This window comes from Poecilia mexicana, unplaced genomic scaffold (genome assembly GCF_051168715.1).
Source record: "Poecilia mexicana isolate PSO_F unplaced genomic scaffold, ASM5116871v1 scaffold_11, whole genome shotgun sequence".
Lineage (NCBI taxonomy): Eukaryota > Metazoa > Chordata > Actinopteri > Cyprinodontiformes > Poeciliidae > Poecilia > Poecilia mexicana.
The window spans coordinates 26,849,980-26,871,349 of record NW_028263380.1 but is presented as its reverse complement, the minus strand read 5'-3'; the positions used below and the strand labels follow the sequence as shown (position 1 = coordinate 26,871,349).

The 21,370-nt window shown below is 43.8% G+C and overlaps 1 protein-coding gene across 4 annotated transcripts; it reads right to left on the bottom strand.

The window, feature by feature from the left end:
- Positions 1–453: 453 nt before the first annotated feature.
- Positions 454–20,201, bottom strand: ago3b (argonaute RISC catalytic component 3b). 4 transcript variants are annotated; one of them, XR_015764687.1, is made up of 21 exons: positions 20,077–20,201; positions 19,355–19,500; positions 15,384–15,546; positions 15,021–15,141; positions 14,265–14,473; positions 14,052–14,188; positions 13,585–13,719; positions 13,345–13,432; positions 13,117–13,264; positions 12,605–12,724; positions 12,271–12,414; positions 11,177–11,310; positions 10,215–10,399; positions 9,978–10,137; positions 9,811–9,901; positions 9,042–9,236; positions 7,379–7,513; positions 5,768–5,869; positions 5,479–5,678; positions 3,967–4,142; positions 454–3,118 (listed from the first exon to the last, which is right to left on the bottom strand). XR_015764687.1 is itself a non-coding variant. In XM_015003304.2 (20 exons), exons 2-20 carry the CDS (start codon positions 19,371–19,373, stop codon positions 4,034–4,036), a joined length of 2,595 nt encoding a protein of 864 aa, XP_014858790.2. In that variant the 5' UTR covers positions 19,374–19,500; positions 20,077–20,201; the 3' UTR covers positions 454–4,033. The 4 variants fall into 4 exon arrangements, 3 of the variants coding, with proteins under 3 accessions (XP_014858790.2, XP_014858792.2, XP_014858791.2); XM_015003304.2 differs by having other exon boundaries at positions 454–4,142; XM_015003306.2 differs by having other exon boundaries at positions 454–4,142; positions 12,292–12,414.
- Between the last annotated feature and the right edge of the window lie 1,169 nt (positions 20,202–21,370).

Genomic DNA, 21,370 nt, shown 5'->3' with positions numbered 1-21,370 from the left:
AGCCGCTCGGTTACATTTCCCACCTCTCCCAGCTCTAATTGAATCCCCATCAGGACAGTAAACATGGACGCTGTGTTTACCCTCACACCACCTGCCACTTCCTGACAGTAAGCAGCTGCAATCTGGTCCCGTGTCAGTTTGAGGAACCTTCAGGTGTTTACATCTGAATGCGTCACCTCCATGTTGACTCTGCCTCGCAGCTCATAAAACATCCTGTGCTTTTAATTCGCTCCCATAAAACACTTTGCTTTAATTTGAAACTGTGATTCACTTCCTGTGATGTTTGAACGGCTATCTGGTTCCACACCTTCAGACATGAAAGGATCATCTACAGAAAGCCTAAATATAAATGCATGCCACACATTTCAGATTTTTTTTCTAAATAAAGCTAAAGAAACATTTTTGTTCTGCTCTCTGTTGATCTATGTAAAAAATTCCAAAGAAATTCACAACTTGTTTGAATCTCTTTATTCAAAAAAAATTAAATAGCACAAATAAAAAGGCTCAAAGATCAGACCAGGAGGTAAAACATCCAGTTTTACAGTATCAGGATACAACATGAATATATAGAGAAACCCAAACATGTTTGTTTTTAAGTGCAGCCTGCAGATATTTATTCCTTCATGTAGAAACAGAGTCCGATGGCCCCCTGCAGAGTTCTGACCCGTTATTGCTGTTAATTAAAAACATAAAAAGAGGAAATGACACCAGGGGGCGCTGCAGCCCACACACAGAAAACATGAAATAAATAATGCTACATGACAACCAAAGCGGTACCGGTTCCGCTCAAGTTTCCACAATCGTCTTTTTTTATTTTTTTGGTCCGGTCTGCTCCGAACCTTCAAGTTCTGCATATTATTATTTTTTTTTATTTACTTGGCATCACACAAATATTACAACATGGACACATGTTACAGCAAGGTCACAGAACCAGAACTTCATCAGCACCATCAGCAAAAGGCACAAGTCCGGAACGGTCACTCTGGTCCGACGGTAAACTTTAGAACCTCCCCTCTCTAATCACAACAGAACCTCTGAGCAAAACGTCCTGGTGAAGAAATTATCCATTTTCTGGTTCTGGAGTTTGAAACTGAAGCAGATTTTAATTTTTAATAAGCACCACTTAAATTTTACAAGATAAATGAAATAATACATAACCGAACTGCAAATAAAATGGATGAACGAGTGTTTTGGACATTGGATTAGTTTCAGAAATTAGCAACAACAAAAAAAACAAAACAAAACAAAAACTTTTATTTTATTATCATTTTAAAATATATTAACCCCTTCATGCATAGTGGTCACTACAGTGGACAGCTGTCTTAAAACCATTTTCTTGTGCTTCTTGTGGATTTTTATGTTATAAATGCACACAGACCACTGAAATGGACATTAATGCATCATAAAATACACCATCAACTATTGGCCATCAGCTGCAAATGCAAGAAATTATTTTTGTTTAATCCAATATGGCCAACAAACAAAAAAGCATGCTGACCGACCCGTTCCCTCCTTCTACTGTAGATGACTTTTGCAGGTAAAAAAAATATTGTGACATCAGATAACCCCCAAAGAACAATATTACTGATGTATTTTTTAAATAACAACTTTGTATTTGGAGAAAATTACAACTGATCACCTAAAAGAAATACAATAAAAAAAATTTTTTTTTTCTTTGTACAAAATGTTTTTCCTGCCTTTTTTATGCCTTAAATTAAAAAAATTGGAAAAAAATCCTGACACAAAGGATCATAATTCATGCATGAAAGGGTTAAAATACGAGGGTTTTTTTTTCAAAGTCAAAGATGAGGAAGTTGTCATTTATAGAGAATAAGAACCCCAGATGACGTCATTAAAGGAGTTCCGTATAATCACAAAAAAATAAGATTGTTTCAGTTTGTTTATTTAAACTTTTTAAAACTTTTTTTAATGTCTGCTCATCCCTTTTTGATAAAATCGACTTAAATATTTTATTTAAAAACAAAAAACCTATTTTACCAAAACGTATGAACCTAAAACTCTCAGTTCAAAGCCTTTCTATCATACCCCAACCTGATTGGACGGTGGCAATTCAAACTGTCCAATCACAGCTGAGCGGTTTCAGAAACGCAGCTGCAGGTCCCGGAAGGGAAATAAAAAGTTTTGAGAAGTTTGAGTAAAAAAAAAAAAAAACAAAAGCCACTGAACCAGAATGTTCCAGAATTTCTTCCTGTTTTATAAAGAATCAAACCATCCATCGTCTGATTGGACAGTTTATTCTGTTATCATCCAATCAGGTCCAGATCTAAAATACTAAAAGTTTTTAACAATTCTTCTACCGACAAACTTAAATATTTCAGACTTTTTATCTGAAAGGTTGATAAAATTTAAAACCTCTTGATTTCTAAACATTAATATCATAAACTCCTTTATTTTATTTTTTAAATAGAAAGTGTCTAAACGTGCACTTATTTCATATTTTAATTATAAATATATCTTCATACGGATTCAAAATGCTTAAACTGAAGGAGATTAAAGGCATCTGTGAGACAACGTACTGCCTGCGGGTTCTAGAGGTCCGTTTCAGTCCCAACCGGTCCAATACGTTGGTACCGACTTCAAATATTCTTCAAGTAAAAGCGGATGCGAGCAGACTGATGGACGCGGCGAGCCGATTGGTGAGCAGGCACAGCGGTTTGGTCCGAGTGGTGAAGCCCCGGCGGCTTCGTTTGGGTTAAAGTCCAGAGGCTCGGCGGCACTGCGGCAGGAAGCCGCACAAATCTCATCCTTATTGCATAACAAGACGCTGCTGCTCCGTCAGAAAGTCCGGTTTGAGGCTAAAACGCGACAACAGGAAATAAAACCGCCACAGACAAACACCGACCAGTTTGGCATCATAGATCTAAAGTTTGGAGATTAATTCGCAGAAAACAATAAGATTATAAACATCTGCAGTCCTGTAAGTCGGGCAGAATCCGTCCAATTAAAATGTTCCCTTTCGTACCAGCTGATCACCTTCTAACCCAATCAGGCACTTTGATAAAGACGACCAATCAGAAGACGGAGTTCAGCCATTAGAAACCGTTTCAGTGCACAGACAGGAAACCTTATTGCACCGGAGGAGTTCTGCAAGTCCGAACTGGAAACAAAGATCCGAATCAGGAGAATTTCAGTGAACAATAAGAGAAAAAATCGTAAATTTCAGAAAAATATGACGGTGTATTAGGGCAACAGTGGGTAGGAAAAATAGGAGTAAATAATAGTAAATTTCCACCAAAACCTTTTTTAGGAAAAACAAGAAAATTGTTGAGCTCAAAAGAAAATTTAAATTTGTAAATTTAAAAATGTAAATTTACTAGAAGAATTTTGATAAATTTTCTTAATAAAAAAATAAAAACATTTTTTTGGGGTGTGCTGTGGTGGCGCTGGGGTTCAGCACAACCCTCATATGGAGGCCTTGGTCCTCAACGTGGCCGTCGCAGGTTCGATTCCCGGCCTGGCGACCTTTGCCCCATGTCTTCCCCGTCCCTCATTACCCACTTTCCTGTCAATTAACTCTTAAACGGAGGCCACTAGAGCCATTTGGAAAAACGGAGTTTCCAAACATCAAAAATGTTCCACTTTCAAAATTTTCCAGAAAAACATGAAAGTTTCTGAGTTTTTAATTTTAAAAACTTAAAAATTTTCAATGTTTGAATCTGAGAAAAAGTATAAAAAGTAGAAAATTTGTGACAAAAAAAACTGACCTTTGACTTTTATCTAGATTTTTTTTTAGATTAAGCTCAAAATTTCTGAGCATTTTGTAGCAAATTTGTGACTTTTTTAACTGAGTGAAAAAGTCTTCAATGTTTTTTCCAAAATTCTCAAAATTTCAGCGTTTTATGGTGGATATTTACTCTTCTTTTCTCTCTCTAAAATGGCTGTAATACGCTGTCGTAGAAAACCACAAACAGAACTTCTGAAGCTCTAGATCTAGCGGTCGCTCACAGTGGGGCGCCGCCAATCCGGCTCTGATCAGGTTTCAGCAGCTCAGCGGTGGGACCAGAACCGCCCCTCAGGCGAAGTACATGGTCCTCAGGGTGTCGTGGTGGATCTGCACGGCCTTGGCCAGCGCCTGCGGGTCTCTGCCGTTGCTCTGCCCTGAGATGTGACTTCCCTCGGCGCTGAGGCAGCAAACAGAAAACACCATGAGACACCAAACGCATCGCCACTGACCGGGAAGCTGCCGGGGAAACCGGGTTCTCCCGGTTTAAAACCTTCAATATGGAGGACAAATCCTGACAAAACTGGAACTAAAGACAGAAATAAATAAAGGCTTGATGAAATCACTAATGTGAGAAATATTACATCTAAACATTACAAAGAACTTTCCCGACTTATTTGATTGTGTAACATTTTTTTATTGTATTATTTTTTATGATTTTCTAAGAACCCATTATGTTAATTAGTTTTTATATATGATGGTAAATATTTATAATTTTTAAAATTATTAATTTAAACTTATTACTATTATTTCATTTTCAATCTTATTGTTTTCACAATTTACTTATTTTTTATTCTGTCATATTCCGTATTTATCTAATGATTTTTTTAAATTTTCTCCCCTCTTATTGGTCAACATCTAGAGCTCTGCTATTCAATAGATTAAACATAATTAAATAATACATAAATTCTGAATGAGAGAAATGGGAACAAATATGAGTAAATTAAATATATGAAATGACAATATGAGAAAAAAGAGAAAGATAAAATAATTTAAAAAGAGTCGAACAAAACAATTGGATTGAAAATAAAATGCTTTTTTTCTACTGAAAAATGATCAACATTTAGAGCAAATTAAACAAATATTAAGATAAAAGAAAAAATGAGTAAATTAAATATATGAGATGAGAATAAAAAAAGAGAACAAATAAATACAAAATGAACTAGCAATTATAAATAAAATGGAAAATGAAAGAGTAATTAATACTTTGAAAATGATAAATAATTTATGTTACAATGTAAAGTCAAATAAATTGGGAAAGTTGTGTTTTGGATTAAATATTTGTCACACTAAGAAGTTTATCAAGCTGATAATTTATTTCTATGTTTATTACCAATTCTGTCAGGATTTGTCCTCCATAATGACTTGATTTTTGTCTCTAAAACTAAAGATTCCACAAAAATAAATTTGGAGACAATTTTTTTTTAAACCTTCTGTAGAACAAAAAGAAATATAATCGCTCCTCTGATCCAAATTAATGACAGGATTTTAGTTTGTGACTTTTAGCTGCTTCTGTTCACTGCTGCTACTTTTTTACAGAGCTACGGCATTACAGGCTGATATGAAGTTACTAGCTCACACACATTTATCTGGATTATCACTGGTTACAGCTGGACAGAGTGCTTTTAAATCCCGGTGCAGGGTGCCTGGTGGTTAGGTCTCCAAGCCAACCGTTTCTCCTAAATTGAGCCATTTAGGTCATTAAATCAACCCAGTGTGCGGCTGGCCAGACTCACCTGTCGTGCTCTTTGTCCACCAGGTGGTAGCGAGCGCGGAACGCCACCAGGTGGGCGTAGTAGGCGGGCGCGGGGATGGAGACGGAGCGCGTGCAGCGGACGTAGGTGTGGCACAGCTGGTAGGTGAGCAGCTGGAACTCGTCTGCTGTGAAGCAGTTGTCGTCCCACAGGACATGGTAGTGGGAGGGGCGGCTGGTTCCCTGCAGGGGGCGAAAGAGAGGCGCTGAGCTGTCGGAGACCTCAGAGCCACTCGCAGACACGCTGCTGAGGTCAAGAGGTCAAAGTTCACCTGGATCCCAGCGTGGCTGCACAGGTAGAAGTCAAACTCGTAGGGGTGGGTGATGTCCGTGTCCACGGTGGTACCAGCTGGGATGTTCCCGCTTCGGCCGACCTGAACCGGTCAGAACATCCATCAAGTAAATATCTACCATCAAACATCTGTGATCATTTCAAAGAAACAGAATTTTATTTCTGTTTTAGGTTTAAAAGTTTTGCAAAAACAGGATGGATATATTTTGGGATGTTGATGGTTGTGGAAATAGATGTAAACAAAAAATATTTTCAAATGTTACAAGAAATTATTGTTGGTTCTGAACGTTTAATTGGTTCTGAACGTCTTATTGTTGGTTCTGAACGTCTTATTGTTGGTTCTGAACGTTTTATTGTTGGTTCTGAACGTCTTATTGTTGGTTCTGAACGTTTTATTGTTGGTTCTGAACATCTTGTTGGTTCTGAACGTTTTATTGGTTCTGAACGTCTTATTGTTGGTTCTGAACGTTTTATTGTTGGTTCTGAACGTCTTATTGTTGGTTCTGAACGTTTTATTGTTGGTTCTGAACGTCTTATTGTTGGTTCTGAACGTTTTATTGTTGGTTCTGAACGTCTTATTGTTGGTTCTGAACATCTTATTGTTGGTTCTGAACGTTTTATTGTTGGTTCTGAACGTCTTATTGTTGGTTCTGAACGTTTTATTGTTGGTTCTGAACGTTTTATTGTTGGTTCTGAACGTCTTATTGTTGGTTCTGAACGTCTTATTGTTGGTTCTGAACATCTTGTTGGTTCTGAACGTCTTATTGTTGGTTCTGAACGTCTTATTGTTGGTTCTGAACGTCTTATTGTTGGTTCTGAACGTCTTATTGTTGGTTCTGAACGTCTTATTGTTGGTTCTGAACGTCTTATTGTTGGTTCTGAACGTCTTATTGTTGGTTCTGAACGTTTTATTGTTGGTTCTGAACGTTTTATTGTTGGTTCTGAACGTCTTATTGTTGGTTCTGAACGTCTTATTGTTGGTTCTGAACATCTTGTTGGTTCTGAACGTCTTATTGTTGGTTCTGAACGTCTTATTGTTGGTTCTGAACGTCTTATTGTTGGTTCTGAATGTCTTATTGTTGGTTCTGAACGTCTTATTGTTGGTTCTGAACGTCTTATTGTTGGTTCTGAACGTCTTATTGTTGGTTCTGAACGTCTTATTGTTGGTTCTGAACGTCTTATTGTTGGTTCTGAACGTTTTATTGTTGGTTCTGAACGTTATATTGTTGGTTCTGAACGTTTTATTGTTGGTTCTGAACGTTTTATTGTTGGTTCTGAACGTCTTATTGTTGGTTCTGAACGTCTTATTGTTGGTTCTGAACGTCTTATTGTTGGTTCTGAACGTCTTATTGTTGGTTCTGAACGTCTTATTGTTGGTTCTGAACGTTATATTGTTGGTTCTGAACATCTTGTTGGTTCTGAACGTTCTGCACTAGTAGTACAATTTGTTTCTGGTATGTTCTGGTTTGTTTCTTATGACTTTATTCTTGTAATTAAATGTATCAGCCACCAAGGTTCTCCCTCCAGATTTCCCAGAAATTGGATTAATCAATAAAATCTGATCAGTTAAAGCATCGGCTGCATCTCTCACTCGTTCATTCCGATCTGCGCAGAAGAGCCGCGTGTGATGGCGCTTCTGAACCACGATGAAGGTGATTCCTGGCTGGTACTCCTTCTCCAGGCTGATGCACGCCTCCCTGATGGCCAGCAGCTCGTAGTGCAACACCTGGACAGGTAGAGACAGGAAGAGACAGGTAGAGAAAGGTAGAGACAGGAATAGACAGGTAGAGATAGGAAGAGACAGGTAGAGACAGGAAGGGACAGGTAGAGACAGGTAGAGACAGGAAGGGACAGGTAGAGACAGGTAGAGACAGGAAGGGACAGGTAGAGACAGGTAGAGAAAGGAAGAGAGAGGAAGAGACAAGTAGAGAGAGGAAGAGACAGGTAGAGACAGGAAGAGACAGGAAAGGACAGGTAGAGAGAGGAAGAGACAAGTAGAGAGAGGAAGAGACGGGAAGAGACAGGTAGAGACAGGAAGGGACAGGTAGAGACAGCAAGAGACAGGAAGAGACAGGAATAGACAGGTAGAGAAAGGTAGAGACAAGAATAGACAGGTAGAGACAGGAAGAGACAGGTAGAGACAGGTAGAGACAGGAATAGACAGGAAGGGACAGGTAGAGACAGGTAGAGACAGGTAGAGACAAGAAGAGACAGGAAGAGACAGGCAGTGACAGGAAGGGACAGGTAGAGACAGGCAGAGACAGGTAGAGACAGGAAGAGAGAGGAAGAGAGAGGAATAGACAGGAAGGGACAGGTAGAGAAAGGTAGAGACAGGAATAGACAGGTAGAGATAGGAAGAGACAGGTAGAGACAGGTAGGGACAGGTAGAGACAGGTAGAGACAGGAATAGACAGGTAGAGACAATTAAGGGACAGGTAGAGAAAGGTAGAGACAGGAATAGACAGGTAGAGATAGGAAGAGACAGGTAGAGACAGGAAGAGACAGGTAGAGACAGGAATAGACAGGTAGAGACAGGAAGGGACAGGTAGAGAAAGGTAGAGACAGGAATAGACAGGTACAGATAGGAAGAGACAGGTAGAGATAGGAAGGGACAGGTAGAGACAGGTAGAGACAGGAAGAGACAGGTAGAGAAAGGTAGAGACAAGAATAGACAGGTAGAGACAGGAAGAGACAGGTAGAGACAAGAATAGACAGGTAGAGACAGGAAGAGACAGGTAGAGACAGGAATAGACAGGAAGGGACAGGTAGAGACAGGTAGAGACAAGAAGAGACAGGAAGAGACGGGTAGGGACAGGTAGAGACAGGTAGAGAAAGGTAGAGACAAGAATAGACAGGTAGAGACAGGTAGAGACAAGAAGAGACAGGTAGGGACAGGAAGGGAGAGGTAGAGACAGGTAGAGGAAGAGACAGGTAGAGACAGGTTGAGACAAGAAGAGACAGGTAGGGACAGGAAGGGAGAGGTAGAGACAGGTAGAGGAAGGGACAGGTAGAGACAGACAATAATGCAAGAACACATTCAGAACGCTCAGTAATCTGGCGCTGGAAGACATTTTAAATATCCAAAATAAATAAAACGACAGAAACAACAGACCTATAAAGTCTCTGTATGATGATGATTTATTGCGACAGGCTTGGTTTGAATTGCTGCTTTACGGATGAATGTATAAAGCAGTAACTCAGTATTTGAACTGTCTGGGGTTTACAGTGTGATGAAACAGGAAGTGAGGCATCACCTGTCTGAACTGGCCCTCCGACACGCCGTCTCTGTAGAAGATGATCCGGGTCGGCTTGTAGCGGGTCGACTTGTAGAACTGGATCAGCAGCTCTCGCACCATGGAGGCCAGGTCCTGGATCACTTCCTGCCTGGGCCGCTGGACCCGGACCGTGGCGCAGTACCGGCTGGGGTGGGCGTCCATGCTGCCGACCACCTGCAGGGGGAGATCAGCTCCGACTCAGCAAACTTTTAAAAGGTCGCAAAAAACAAAAATGACTTAGTTTCCATCTGCTGGTCTGAAGCAAATCAACCAGCCTAGCAAAGATTTTATCAGCTGTTGATGCTCAGGTAGCAATAAACAACAAGATGGTGGACTTTAGTGCCTCTGGTAAGGCACAGAACCACCGGATGGGACAGTTTGCTGCATCAGAACTTATTCTGCAAACGTGTTTCCACTGTTAGATGTTTTTTGGAAAAGCCGAAAACCATCTGAAGACGGGTGTAAAAAGTTTGTTTTCGAAATTTTGTAGATCATTTTCAATTTTGCCTTTTCTTACCCTAAACCTCAAATGAACGTAAAAACGTTGAAAAATTGAGGAAGTTTTTTCTATTTTGCTGTTTCCATCCGTCTAATGCGACACTTCAGAATGCAAATAAAAAACAGCTGATGGAGCGCGGCTACTGTTCCCCTTTAATAGTGGCGTTTCATGCCTGACCTGCAGGGGGCGCTGAGGTTTAAACATAAACGTCAGAGGAACCAGAAGCGAGCTCTGGTCGGACGTTCTCACCGCAGCGATCGACGGCTTCTTCCCGTCGCCGGCTGGAGGATGAGTGACGTCCGCTCCGAGGAAGATGATTGGCTGCTGGAACACCGACGGCCTGGAGGGGGTAAAGGTCAAAGTTCACCGTCCATCAGAGGCCTGTGAGAGGAATCAGCAACGCGTGGGGGTCGTACCGCTGGTTTGGAAGCAGGATGTTGTTGATGCCTCCCAGCTTGACGTTGATCTTCAGGCAGAGGTTGGAGAGCGTCTGGGGCGACGTCTTCACCACGTTCTTCACCTGGACGCACTGCGTGGCCATGCCCAGCAGCGTGTCTCCCACCCGCTTCACCTCCGCTGTGGGGCGGAGCCAGGCAGTCACCGCATCACTTCCTGCCGCGGGGCAGAGCTGCGACAAGCGGTCAGCGTCTTACCGTAGACGGGCGTCTTCCCGGGCAGGATGACGATGATGAGCTGCAGGCCGGCGTAGGTGTTCTTCAGGTGCCGGAACATGGGCTCCACGCTGTCGGCGCCCTGCGCGTACTTACAGAAACACGGCTGGCCCTGGATCGGCATCCCGGCGTCCTTGGAGATCTTCCTCAGCTGCTCCGTGAAGCTCCTGGGGAAACAGGAGCCGGGCTGGGAGCAGCTCATCTGCACGGCTGAAACTCATCTGCATACCTTCGTTCTTTGCTCAGGTTAGTTTCGTCTGAAAACATTTTTATGCTAATAAATTTAAGTAGGAGACAATGACTATTGTCTACTATATAATGCGAATATTTATTAATTAAACATTTATTCAGAGTTGAAAAAATAATTTTAGTAACATTAATATTTAGTTTTTAAAAAACTAGAATGTTTTAATTTACAAAAGAATTTACTATTAATTTAAAAATATTTTTTCTGAATGTTATTTTATTATGTGTATTTATTTTTATATACATAACTTATGCATAAAACAATAATCTTCATAAAATGCCTTTATCTGTATAAGTTATGTAAACAAATTTTGACTTATCCAAATCCTTTATGTAGGGTTAAAAATAAGAAAAAATAATAGTTTGAACTAATTTCTTTTATTAATATTTTATATATGACTTACATAATAGTATTAATTTTTATAGATTTTACTCATTTTTATAATTTTGTCTAAATTTAGTTTGTTGATCTGTATGTAAACAGTAAATATTTATAAAAATGTATTTTGGGTTAACAGCAAAACAATTCTAATAAAAATTAAATATAAATATGAGAAATTACTTCATTAAAAATTGACAAAACATTTTATAAGAATTTCCTCTTGGTTTTAGAATATCCTTGCAGTCTGCCTGGACGGAGCCGGCAGCTAAAGTCTGGATATTTCTGAGTGTTTTTATGGACGCCGCTCTGATCTCACTTCAGGATTTCCTCTCTGCACTGGCGCTGGGTGGCGAAGCAGGCGATGGCCCACATCTTGATCTCCACTCCGGTGTGGAACTGCTTCCCCCTCATGTCCCACACGCCGTGGCTGGGCGTGGCCACCGTGCGGTTCTGCAGAGACAGCAGGCGTCGGTGCCGACAGCCGTTCACACGCAGGCCGCGGCGCTGCTGTGAGCTAACTGAGGCCTGTTATCAGCAGTGACTGGCCGAGGTTAGAGATGTGTAAATCAAGCTGCTTTTCACACAGACAGCAAACAGAAATGAGTAAAAGCAAAGCTAAAGTCAGACGCAAAGTGGAGCTGCAGACAAACAGGATTTCTCCACAGAAAACGTTTTAACTGATTTTTATGGTTTTAAACTCATTTTAAGACTCAAAATGTAGAGAAGTATAAATGATGACACGCAGAAGACAAAGATTATTAAATACTTTGTTCACATCAGGGTACAAGAACCTAACAGACGATCCCAGCAACTGAAACATTCAAATGGTGACAATTTTTCAAGATGGTCGTCGAGAAATACGTAACTGGATCCATAAAAATCAGATTTATTCATCATTTCCTTCATTTGTCAATATGGCCATCATGGTTGTCACAGAAAATTTAATTTTGCTCTAAAATCACGAAGTAGATAAACGTGTTTGGTGTTGCATCATATTCTAGCTATGAAGAAACAAAGATAAAAGATATAAAGATTTTCTTGTTTTCTTTTTCTGATGGACATTTTTCAAAATGGCCTCCATGATGGTTATGAGAATATATGATTACATTAAAATCAGCAGCAGTTATTAACAAAAGCTTTCCAAAAACAGAGTTATTTCACTAAGCAACAATCTTAACTTAGCTGAAGCTGAAGACATGAATAAATTAGCAGAACACTAAACGTGAAGCTGTGGCCTTCAGCTCCCCTTTGGACCCATCAAGTGTGTTTGAATTTTAACTGATTCAAACGGCAGACTGGATTTAGTGAAAGTTTCTTTTCCAACACAGTTTGAGTCGCTCTTACGGAGCATCTGTGGAGAAATCCGGGTTAACTTCTGAGCCTAAGACAGAGATTGAAAAGGGAAGGTACCATAAGGGGTTCAGAGCTCACCCTGCCGCCATACTGCAGCATGGGGGCCGGCAGGACGCGCCCCGTCACCTGGGCCATCTCATCGCGCACCCGGAACTGGAACTCCTGGACGAACGGGTCGGACTCGTAGTTGGCGCTCCTGACCTGCAGGGGGCAGAGCAGTTTCTGGTGAGCCTGAACCGGGTTCTGCTGGGATGGAGCTGAGGGTTCTGCTGGGATGGAGCTGAGGGTTCTGCTGGGATGGAGCTGAGGGTTCTGCTGGGATGGAGCTGAGGGTTCTGCTGGGATGGAGCTGAGGGTTCTGCTGGGATGGAGCTGAGGGTTCTGCTCTCACCAGGCGGCTGATCTCCTCCTGCCTGTCCGGAGCCGAGCGCGCCGTGGCTTTGATCATGGTGGACGTCTGGTTGTCAGTCAGCTTCTTAATGCAGCGCTGGCCGGGAACGATGTTACACACCTGCACGCACACACACACACACACACACACACACACACACACACACACACACACACACACACACACACACACACACACACACACACACACACACACACACACACACACACACACACACACACCAGCTGAGTTCAGTCCTGTTTTAGTGCATCAGCATCATCACAGTCATTTAAACTGCAGAAACACAAAGGAAATCCAGTGATGAGCTTCCAGGTCAAATAATAAACTAAATAACTGTCAGAAAGTCAGAATTGAGAGGAGAAAAGTCAGAATCAAGTTTTTGCCAGTGGCCCTGATCATATTTTGTATAAATGGGTTCAGTTTATCAGTGGGAACTGTGAACTGTGAACATGAATGATTCAGTTCAGTGAACTGGTCAGTGGTCTCCTCACCTCCAGCGGCAGGTAGGTGTGTTTCTGCTCCTGGCCCACCTGCAGGCAGGGCAGGTGGGGGTACTTCAGCTGCAGGCTGTACTTCTCCCTGAAGTACTGCGCCACGGTGCGCTCCACCGTCTGGCCGTTCTCCAGCTGCAGAGGGAACCTGCAGGTTCAGAACAGCGATCCGGTCAATGTGGGCCCTGCAGCGCCTGCAGCTGCGAGGAAACACGGGGGGAGACGTACGTCTGCAGGCTGGCGGGCCGCCGCGTCACGTTGCACACCCTGTACTTCCTCCGCATGCTTCCACAGTGGGTCACTTCCACTTTAAGACCTGAACGAGCATCAGACACATTTTACTCTTCATTGTGAGGAAGCAACCAGGCATTTCTCTAAAATCTGCTTCAGTGAAGCTAAATCCAACATGTGAATCTGAATCTGAATAAAAAGTGCGAACGCCTCAGAAAGCCTGACACGTTTTCCCACCTTTGATCTCTTTGGTGAATTTGACTCGGTGCGAGTCCGGGAGCGAGCGTGGCTGCTCGTCCATGTTGTGGATGTCCAGCACCTCACACATGAACTGGATGACCGGCTGCGCTTTGTAGAAGGCCGTGGCTGAAACTGGAGGAGGAAACGACAGTCTGAGCTTCTAAGCTTAAGACACGTCACACATTATTACAGAGCCTGCAGTTAACCTGGGCTGGAACGATTAATCAGATGGTTTATTTACTGTGGAGGAGTCGACAGTTTACCCTGTTAAAAAATGAAGTAATGAGTTAATTAGACTGTAAGAATGCGATGAACAATTAAATGCGCACGCGGCTCCGCCTCGCCCTGCTGGAGCTGCGGAGAAACAGTCCTGCCAATCAATCATCCCAGAAGATTTTCACTGGACTCGTCCTGCTTCCCTTCCCTTCACGGCAGAACGAGCTCAGATCCTCCCCGACACTCACCATCGATGTTCAGCATCATCTTCCACATGGCGGGCCGCACCGACTGGTGGAAGCCGAACCAGACCTCCCGGCCTCCGCCCAGCGGGTGGTCGTAGCCCTCAGGGGAGGAGAAGAAGGAGCGACCCACCGGGGTGTACCTGGGGGGGACAGAACCACACTGTCAGCTCAGCTCCTGACGGGGCCGTCAAGCCGTTCCAACAAGGCGGCACTGACTTCATGGAGGGCAGGTGTCGCAGGACGACGTCCACGGCGTGAACCGGGTTGGTGCTGAGCGGCTTGTCCAGGTCCAGCGGCTCAGGGACGCTGCGTCCGGTCAGGACTTCGTGCAGCAGGTGCCAGCTGACCAGCGACACAAACCTCATGCTGACCTTAAACGGCCGGTCCTTCCCGCCTTCGCCCGGCAGCGTGACGTCCAGGTCCACCTGCACCGGACCAGAGGAGACCACTGAGGAACCGGACCGGACCGGACCGACCTCATAAAACCGAATAAACCAGGAAAGGTCACACCAGCAGACTGCCAATATTTCAGATAATTAAACAAATAAATCAATAATTATCAACAGACTGATATGAAACGCTTATATTGTAGATACGTTGTCCAGCAGTATCGTCCAGCCCTAATTTCATTTACTCAAAAGGAACTTTAAACTTGTCGGTTTTTAGCCTTGATTTAAAGGAACTCTGCGTTTCGGCCGTTTTGCAGTTTTCTGGAAGTTTGGATCCGCAGCAGCTGTCTGGTTGATTTTGTAGGCGGTAAAGATAAATGCTTGGATGAGTATGAGATAGTAAATATCTCAAGATATTTCTGGGACATTCATCCTTTAATGCTGGAAATGTTGTTCCGGTGACGGTAGGCCGACTTTGTAACCGTCTCTATGTGGCTGTGAAGGTCTGGGTCCGAGTCCGCCCAGGTTTGGATCTCTGGTTTCCAGCTGTAACTGGAGCTGCGCTGACTCCCTTCAGTCTTACCCCGCCTGTGGCCACAGGAAGTGGACTCGCCGTGTAGAGACTCCTCTTCCCATCGTAAACCGGCAGCCGGTCGCCGAAGATCGTCACCTTGAAGTGCTGCACCATGGAGTCCACCACCTCCCTGGAGCAAACAGAGCACCCCGGGTCAGACGCTGCCCGCCAGGACAGATGCCCAGGACCGAGACGGACACCCGGGACCGAGACGGACGCCAAGGTCCAGGACGGACGCCCAGGACCAGGACGGACGCCAAGGTCCAGGACGGACGCCCAGGACCGGGACGGACGCCAAGGTCCAGGACGGACGCCCAGGACCGAGACGGACGCCCAGGACCGGGACGGACCCGCTCCAGACTCTTCCGGTACCTGTTGACCCGCCGGGGACATTTCTCTGGCTTGATGTCGACCTCGTACAGGTAGACATCAATCTTAGGGATTTCCACCTGGAAGCAGTTGGCCAGGAGCTTGATGGGCTTTCCGATGGAGCCATATCCGGGTCGCCGTGGCAACGTAAACAAGGCGTGGGCTCCTGAGGAGAAACGGGAAAATGTGAGGGAAACTAAATTCACAGGGAATATTTTACCAGAGACGCACATTTTTCCAGCAATTTAACAGAAAAACAGAAAGGTGGTGCAGCGAACGCATCGTGGTGCAGCGGACGCATCGTGGTGCGGCGGACGCATCGTGGTGCGGCGGACGCATCGTGGTGCGGCGGACGCATCGTGGTGCGGCGGACGCATCGATTTGCAGCGAACGCATCGTGGTGCAGCGAATACATTGTGGTGCAGCAAACGCATCGTGGTGCGTTCACTGCACCATGATGCGTTCAGGTTCCTACAGATGTTCTGGTCACCTGGTTTTAGCATCAGGTTTTTATTTTTTTCCAATAAACCTGAGATGAGCAAAGATCTGATGCCGTCTTCTGATTGGTCAGTGAAGTAAAGGAATATTTGACTATTTTTAATAAACTTGTATTGATGAAAATAAATCTGGACGTAGTTTTCCAGGATTAAATGTCGCTTAGTGTGTTTCCCAAAATTCCCAAAAAATATAATTTTTTTTAAATAGGGCTAAAACATTTAATCAGATTAATTGATTACTGAAATGACTGTCAACTAATTCAGTAATTAATTGTTAACATAAAGACTCTAAAAACGGCCATCTACTCAGAAACACCTTCAGAGCAATAATTAAGCTAAAGCTAAAAATTATTTAAAAAATCATTAATTTTAATCTGCAGATTTAAAAAATTACACATTTTGCAGATTTTTCATTTAACCACTTGAACTCATTTTATACAACATTAAAAATACAAATGAATAATTAAACTTCTTCTTTTAAATAAGAACACATTTTTGAACCGGGTCGGTACAAACAAGCTGCGAGCTTTAATGCAGCGAGGCGACAGGGAGGAAGTGGTTAATGAGGAGGAAAGAGCTGAGGACGCTCCAGGATGTTACAGGTTTCCTGGTGTTAGAAAACACATCGCCGGAGCTGCAGAGAAGAACCGGAGCGGGTACCGGGCCGGGGCAGGAGCGTGAGTGGGCGAGCGGCACGGCAAACTGGAAACCAGAGTGACATCACAGTTTCCACCAGCATGAGGCAAACTCAGAGAAGCTGATGAAAGGGTCAGGAAGGATGAAGATGCTCTTCTTGCCGCTGAGCTGTCGCCATGGTGACGGCATCGACGTTGCCACGTTTTCACCACGGCAACAGCGGGCGGGAGGAGGTAAACAGGTGTGTGCGAGTTGCTCTTCATCACCTCCTGAAATTAGATCAGGAACCGGGAATCCTTCTGAGGAATCACAGGAAAGACGGATCGCCTTCGACGCTCCTGGTGTAAGACCCGGAGAGACAAACGGTCGGATTAATGCCCTCCACCCGGGTCCGGAGGGGCGGCGCTGCCGAGCCTCTGTGGTCTGACAAACATTCCCGACTGATCGTCCTGGGCATACTGGGAATAATGGGAATACCGACACCCATGAAACATCCAAAAATATCCAACATGCTTTCTACCAACATCTAACATTTTCTGTCCTCTGACCAAAAATTAAACCTTCAAACTGGAAATTTATTTAATTTATGAACTATAAAAATCAGAAAACGGTCAGAAAACAAAAGTTTCTTATCTTTAAATGTTGCATAAATAAAATGTTGGAGCAGGGAAGGAACTGGATCAGGACAAGATGAACCGAACATCGAGCAGCAATCACGATAAAAACAGAAACGACAAGACGACGTGGAAATGCAGGTCTGGTGTGGCGAGTCCATCCGTCCACCCGTCCATCCACCCGTCCATCCATCCATCCATCCATCCCTCCGTCCATCCATCCGTCCATCCATCCATCCATCCATCCACCCGTCCATCCATCCATCCATCCATCCCTCCGTCCATCCATCCGTCCATCCATCCATCCGTCCATCCATCCATCCAGCCATCCACCCGTCCATCCATCCATCCACCCATCCATCCACCCAACATCCACCCATCCATCCATCCATCCATCCACCCGTCCATCCATCCATCCGTCCATCCATCCATCCATCCATCCATCCATCCACCCATCCATCCACCCAACATCCACCCATCCATCCATCCATCCATCCACCCGTCCATCCATCCATCCGTCCATCCATCCATCCCTCCATCCATCCATCCATCCATCCACCCGTCCATCCATCCATCCATCCGTCCATCCATCCACCCGTCCATCCATCCATCCGTCCATCCATCCATCCCTCCATCCATCCATCCATCCATCCATCCACCCGTCCATCCATCCATCCGTCCATCCATCCATCCCTCCATCCATCCATCCATCCATCCACCCGTCCATCCATCCATCCATCCGTCCATCCATCCACCCGTCCGTCCATCCATCCATCCATCCCTCCATCCATCCATCCAGCCGTCCCTCCGCCCGCCCCTCCAACCATCCATCCATCCATCCATCCATCCATCCATCCGTCCCTCCGCCCGCCCCTCCAACCATCCATCCATCCATCCATCCATCCATCCATCCATCCATCCGTCCCTCCGCCCGCCCCTCCAACCATCCATCCATCCATCCATCCATCCACCCATCCATCCACCCATCCATCCACCCAACATCCATCCATCCAACCATCCATCCATCCACCCATCCAACCACCCATCCAACCATCCATCCAACCATCCATCCATCCACCCATCCAACCACCCATCCAACCATCCATCCATCCATCCATCCATCCACCCAACATCCATCCATCCAACCATCCATCCATCCACCCATCCAACCACCCATCCAACCATCCATCCATCCATCCACCCAACATCCATCCATCCATCCCTCCATCCATCCACCCATCCCTCCATCCATCCAACCATCCATCCATCCATCCACCCATCCATCCATCCAGCCGTCCCTCCGCCCGCCCCTCCAACCATCCACCCATCCATCCACCCAACATCCATCCATCCATCCCTCCATCCATCCATCCATCCATCCTCTTCCGCTTATCCGGGGTCGGGTCGCGGGGGCAGCAGCCTAAGAAGGGAGGCCCAGGCTTCCCTCCCCAGCCTCTTCCAGCTCCAAACCCCAAGCCGTTCCCAGGCCAGCTGAGAGACATCGTCCCTCCAGCGTGTCCTGGGTCTCCCCTCAGAATTCACTAAATCAGGGTCCCACCAACATTTTATTGTTAAATATTCAATTTATCCAGAAAGTAGAAATAAAAAAGTTATTTAAAGTTCTGAAACATTGGCGGGTTGTAAAATCTCTGACTGTTACAGGAAAACCCGACCCAGTTCGGGACCAATGAGTCACCATGAGCTCAGCGGCTTCAACTGAACATCCAGAACCACCAAGCTGGATCCCTGCAGCTTCAGAACCACCAGGCTGGATCCCTGCAGCTTCAGAACCACCTGGCTGGATCCCTTCAGATTCAGAACCACCTGGCTGGATCCTTGCAGCTTCAGAACCACCAGGCTGGATCCCTGCAGCTTCAGAACCACCTGACTGGATCCCTTCAGATTCAGAACCACCTGGCTGGATCCTTGCAGCTTCAGAACCACCTGGCTGGATCCTTGCAGCTTCAGAACCTCCTGACTGGATCCCTGCAGCTTCAGAACCACCTGGCTGGATCCCTTCAGATTCAGAACCACCTGGCTGGATCCCTTCAGATTCAGAACCACCTGGCTGGATCCTTGCAGCTTCAGAACCACCTGGCTGGATCCCTGCAGTCTCCCAGATTCAGACACACCTGGCCGGATCTCTCAGACAGCCGGCTGAGGAAACCCGTGAGACCGGTTTATCTGAAACACATCCCGGTGTATCTGGCATTCAGAGTATGCTCACCTGTTGTTCCGATTTCCATTCATGAGGTCTCGGTCCGGATGACCCGGCTCGCTGTAACTCGGTGTGGATCCGGGCTGGTTCCCCCTCCCTCCCCTGCTTCCAGCGGTACTACACGGTCCTGGCCCGGTTCTATACTGCTCCTCCACCTGGAAACAGAATAATAAACTGCTTAATTTCCACTCGAAGGAGACTGGAGACAGTTTGGACCGGCTTTAGCCCGGACTAAAATAAGTACATGATCAGCCTGAAGTTAGCCTCTTATTCGGTGCGACATTAAAGGGCTATTACGCTTTTAAATAATCTAAACTACCTATAATCGGGATAAAACAAAATATAAAATAATTAAACTGCTCAAAGTTGATATATATTAATTTCCACAAAATAAAAATGTAGCCTAAGTTGGGCTACATTTCGAAAAAAAAAACTTAAAGTCGCAGTTTTTGTCTATTAAAAGGAAGATAAATAAAAAATAAAAATCAGATTTTTAAAAAAATAGCCCTTAAGGGCTGCTACGTATTTCATCCCACATCTGATCCTCTTACATACCTGAGATTCTTAGCCGCAGCTGATTAAATGTAGAAAATATTCCTTGAAAACTGTGACACAGCCCTTTAGCATAAAGGTTTCTTTCAGACTCCAACTTCAGGATCGTGTGTCGGCTAAAAGCGTTTTTAGCTTCAAACACTGACAGCTAACAGCTGAAAAACGCCAGAAATAGTCACCTTCTTCTAGGACGAACTCGGTGTTCCGCTGAGTGAACGTGACAAGCCGGCGTTCCTCTCTTTCAGACGGCTGGTAGGAGTTCGGGAACCCGGTGTCCTCCTCCGTAAAAACCGGTCTAATCAGATCGAGCGGAAGGATAGCGTAAACATATACGAGCCACTTCCGAGAGTACTTTCAAAATAAAAGCACGGCTAGCTCGCTGAATAAGCTTTCCAATATTTGCACGTTTTAAATGAAATATGGGTAAGTTATTTCAAAATATTAACTTTTTATTTTCATCTTGAGTTTCATCTTGTTTTGTTTTTATTTGGCAAGTAAAAAAAGAAACAAAGGTAGAAAGCCCAAATTATTTTTATTGTGTGGATTTTTATGTTAAAACAAAAAGAGTTAAATAAATGTTTTATATCTCGTGTTCATTTTCGTAATATATCTCCCAACACATAAAACCTGAAAACAGGCAAATTCTGCACCTTACTTTTACCGTGAACACACAGAACATGGGCTGTTTAATGCCTACACCAATAAAAGAAACTTTTCATCATAAATTTTATTATGCTGCTGATGTGAATATTTGTGTTTTTTATGGAGAAATTATTAAAAATATCCTAAATCTCTCTGATAAAAGTGAGTTAACATACATGATGCATTTAAAAGTGAGCATCTAATAAGGAAAGAAAAACAGTTTCTTAAAGCAAAACATAAAAATAATATGAAGCAGTACCAGAAATAAAGAAACTTATCTGTTTGCTATATTTCAGAATTTGTTTTTCTGGTTTATTTTTAATTGTAGATTATTTTTAGATTGAAGGGTAAAAATACATAATTTCCGGAGTGTGTGTATTAAATTTCTGTGGTTTGCGACAGTTTCTGTCTCCTCCTCTGCTAAGGGAAACCCGTCAGGAAATACCAACTGTAGAAAAGAACGTCATTTCCTGAAGAGGGTGACGTCATGGTTGACATTTAAGAAAACTTTTGTTTAAAAAAAAGGCTTCAAGTGACGATGTTACACTGGAAAACATGAGATAATTACGAAACAGAATGAATTAAAGAATCTGTTGAACTATAAAAACGAATTATTTAAGTATTAAATAACTTAATACTTAAATGATTTAATTTACTTAGATTTGTTATTATTAATTATGAGTATAATTATTAATAATAGTAATAATATTTATTATTATTAAGTAATACGTAAATCTCAAATCATACTTAATTATTTAAGTACTCAAAAGTATTTTGAATACTTAAATAATTTATAATAATTAGATGTCTATAGTTATTAATATTTCACAG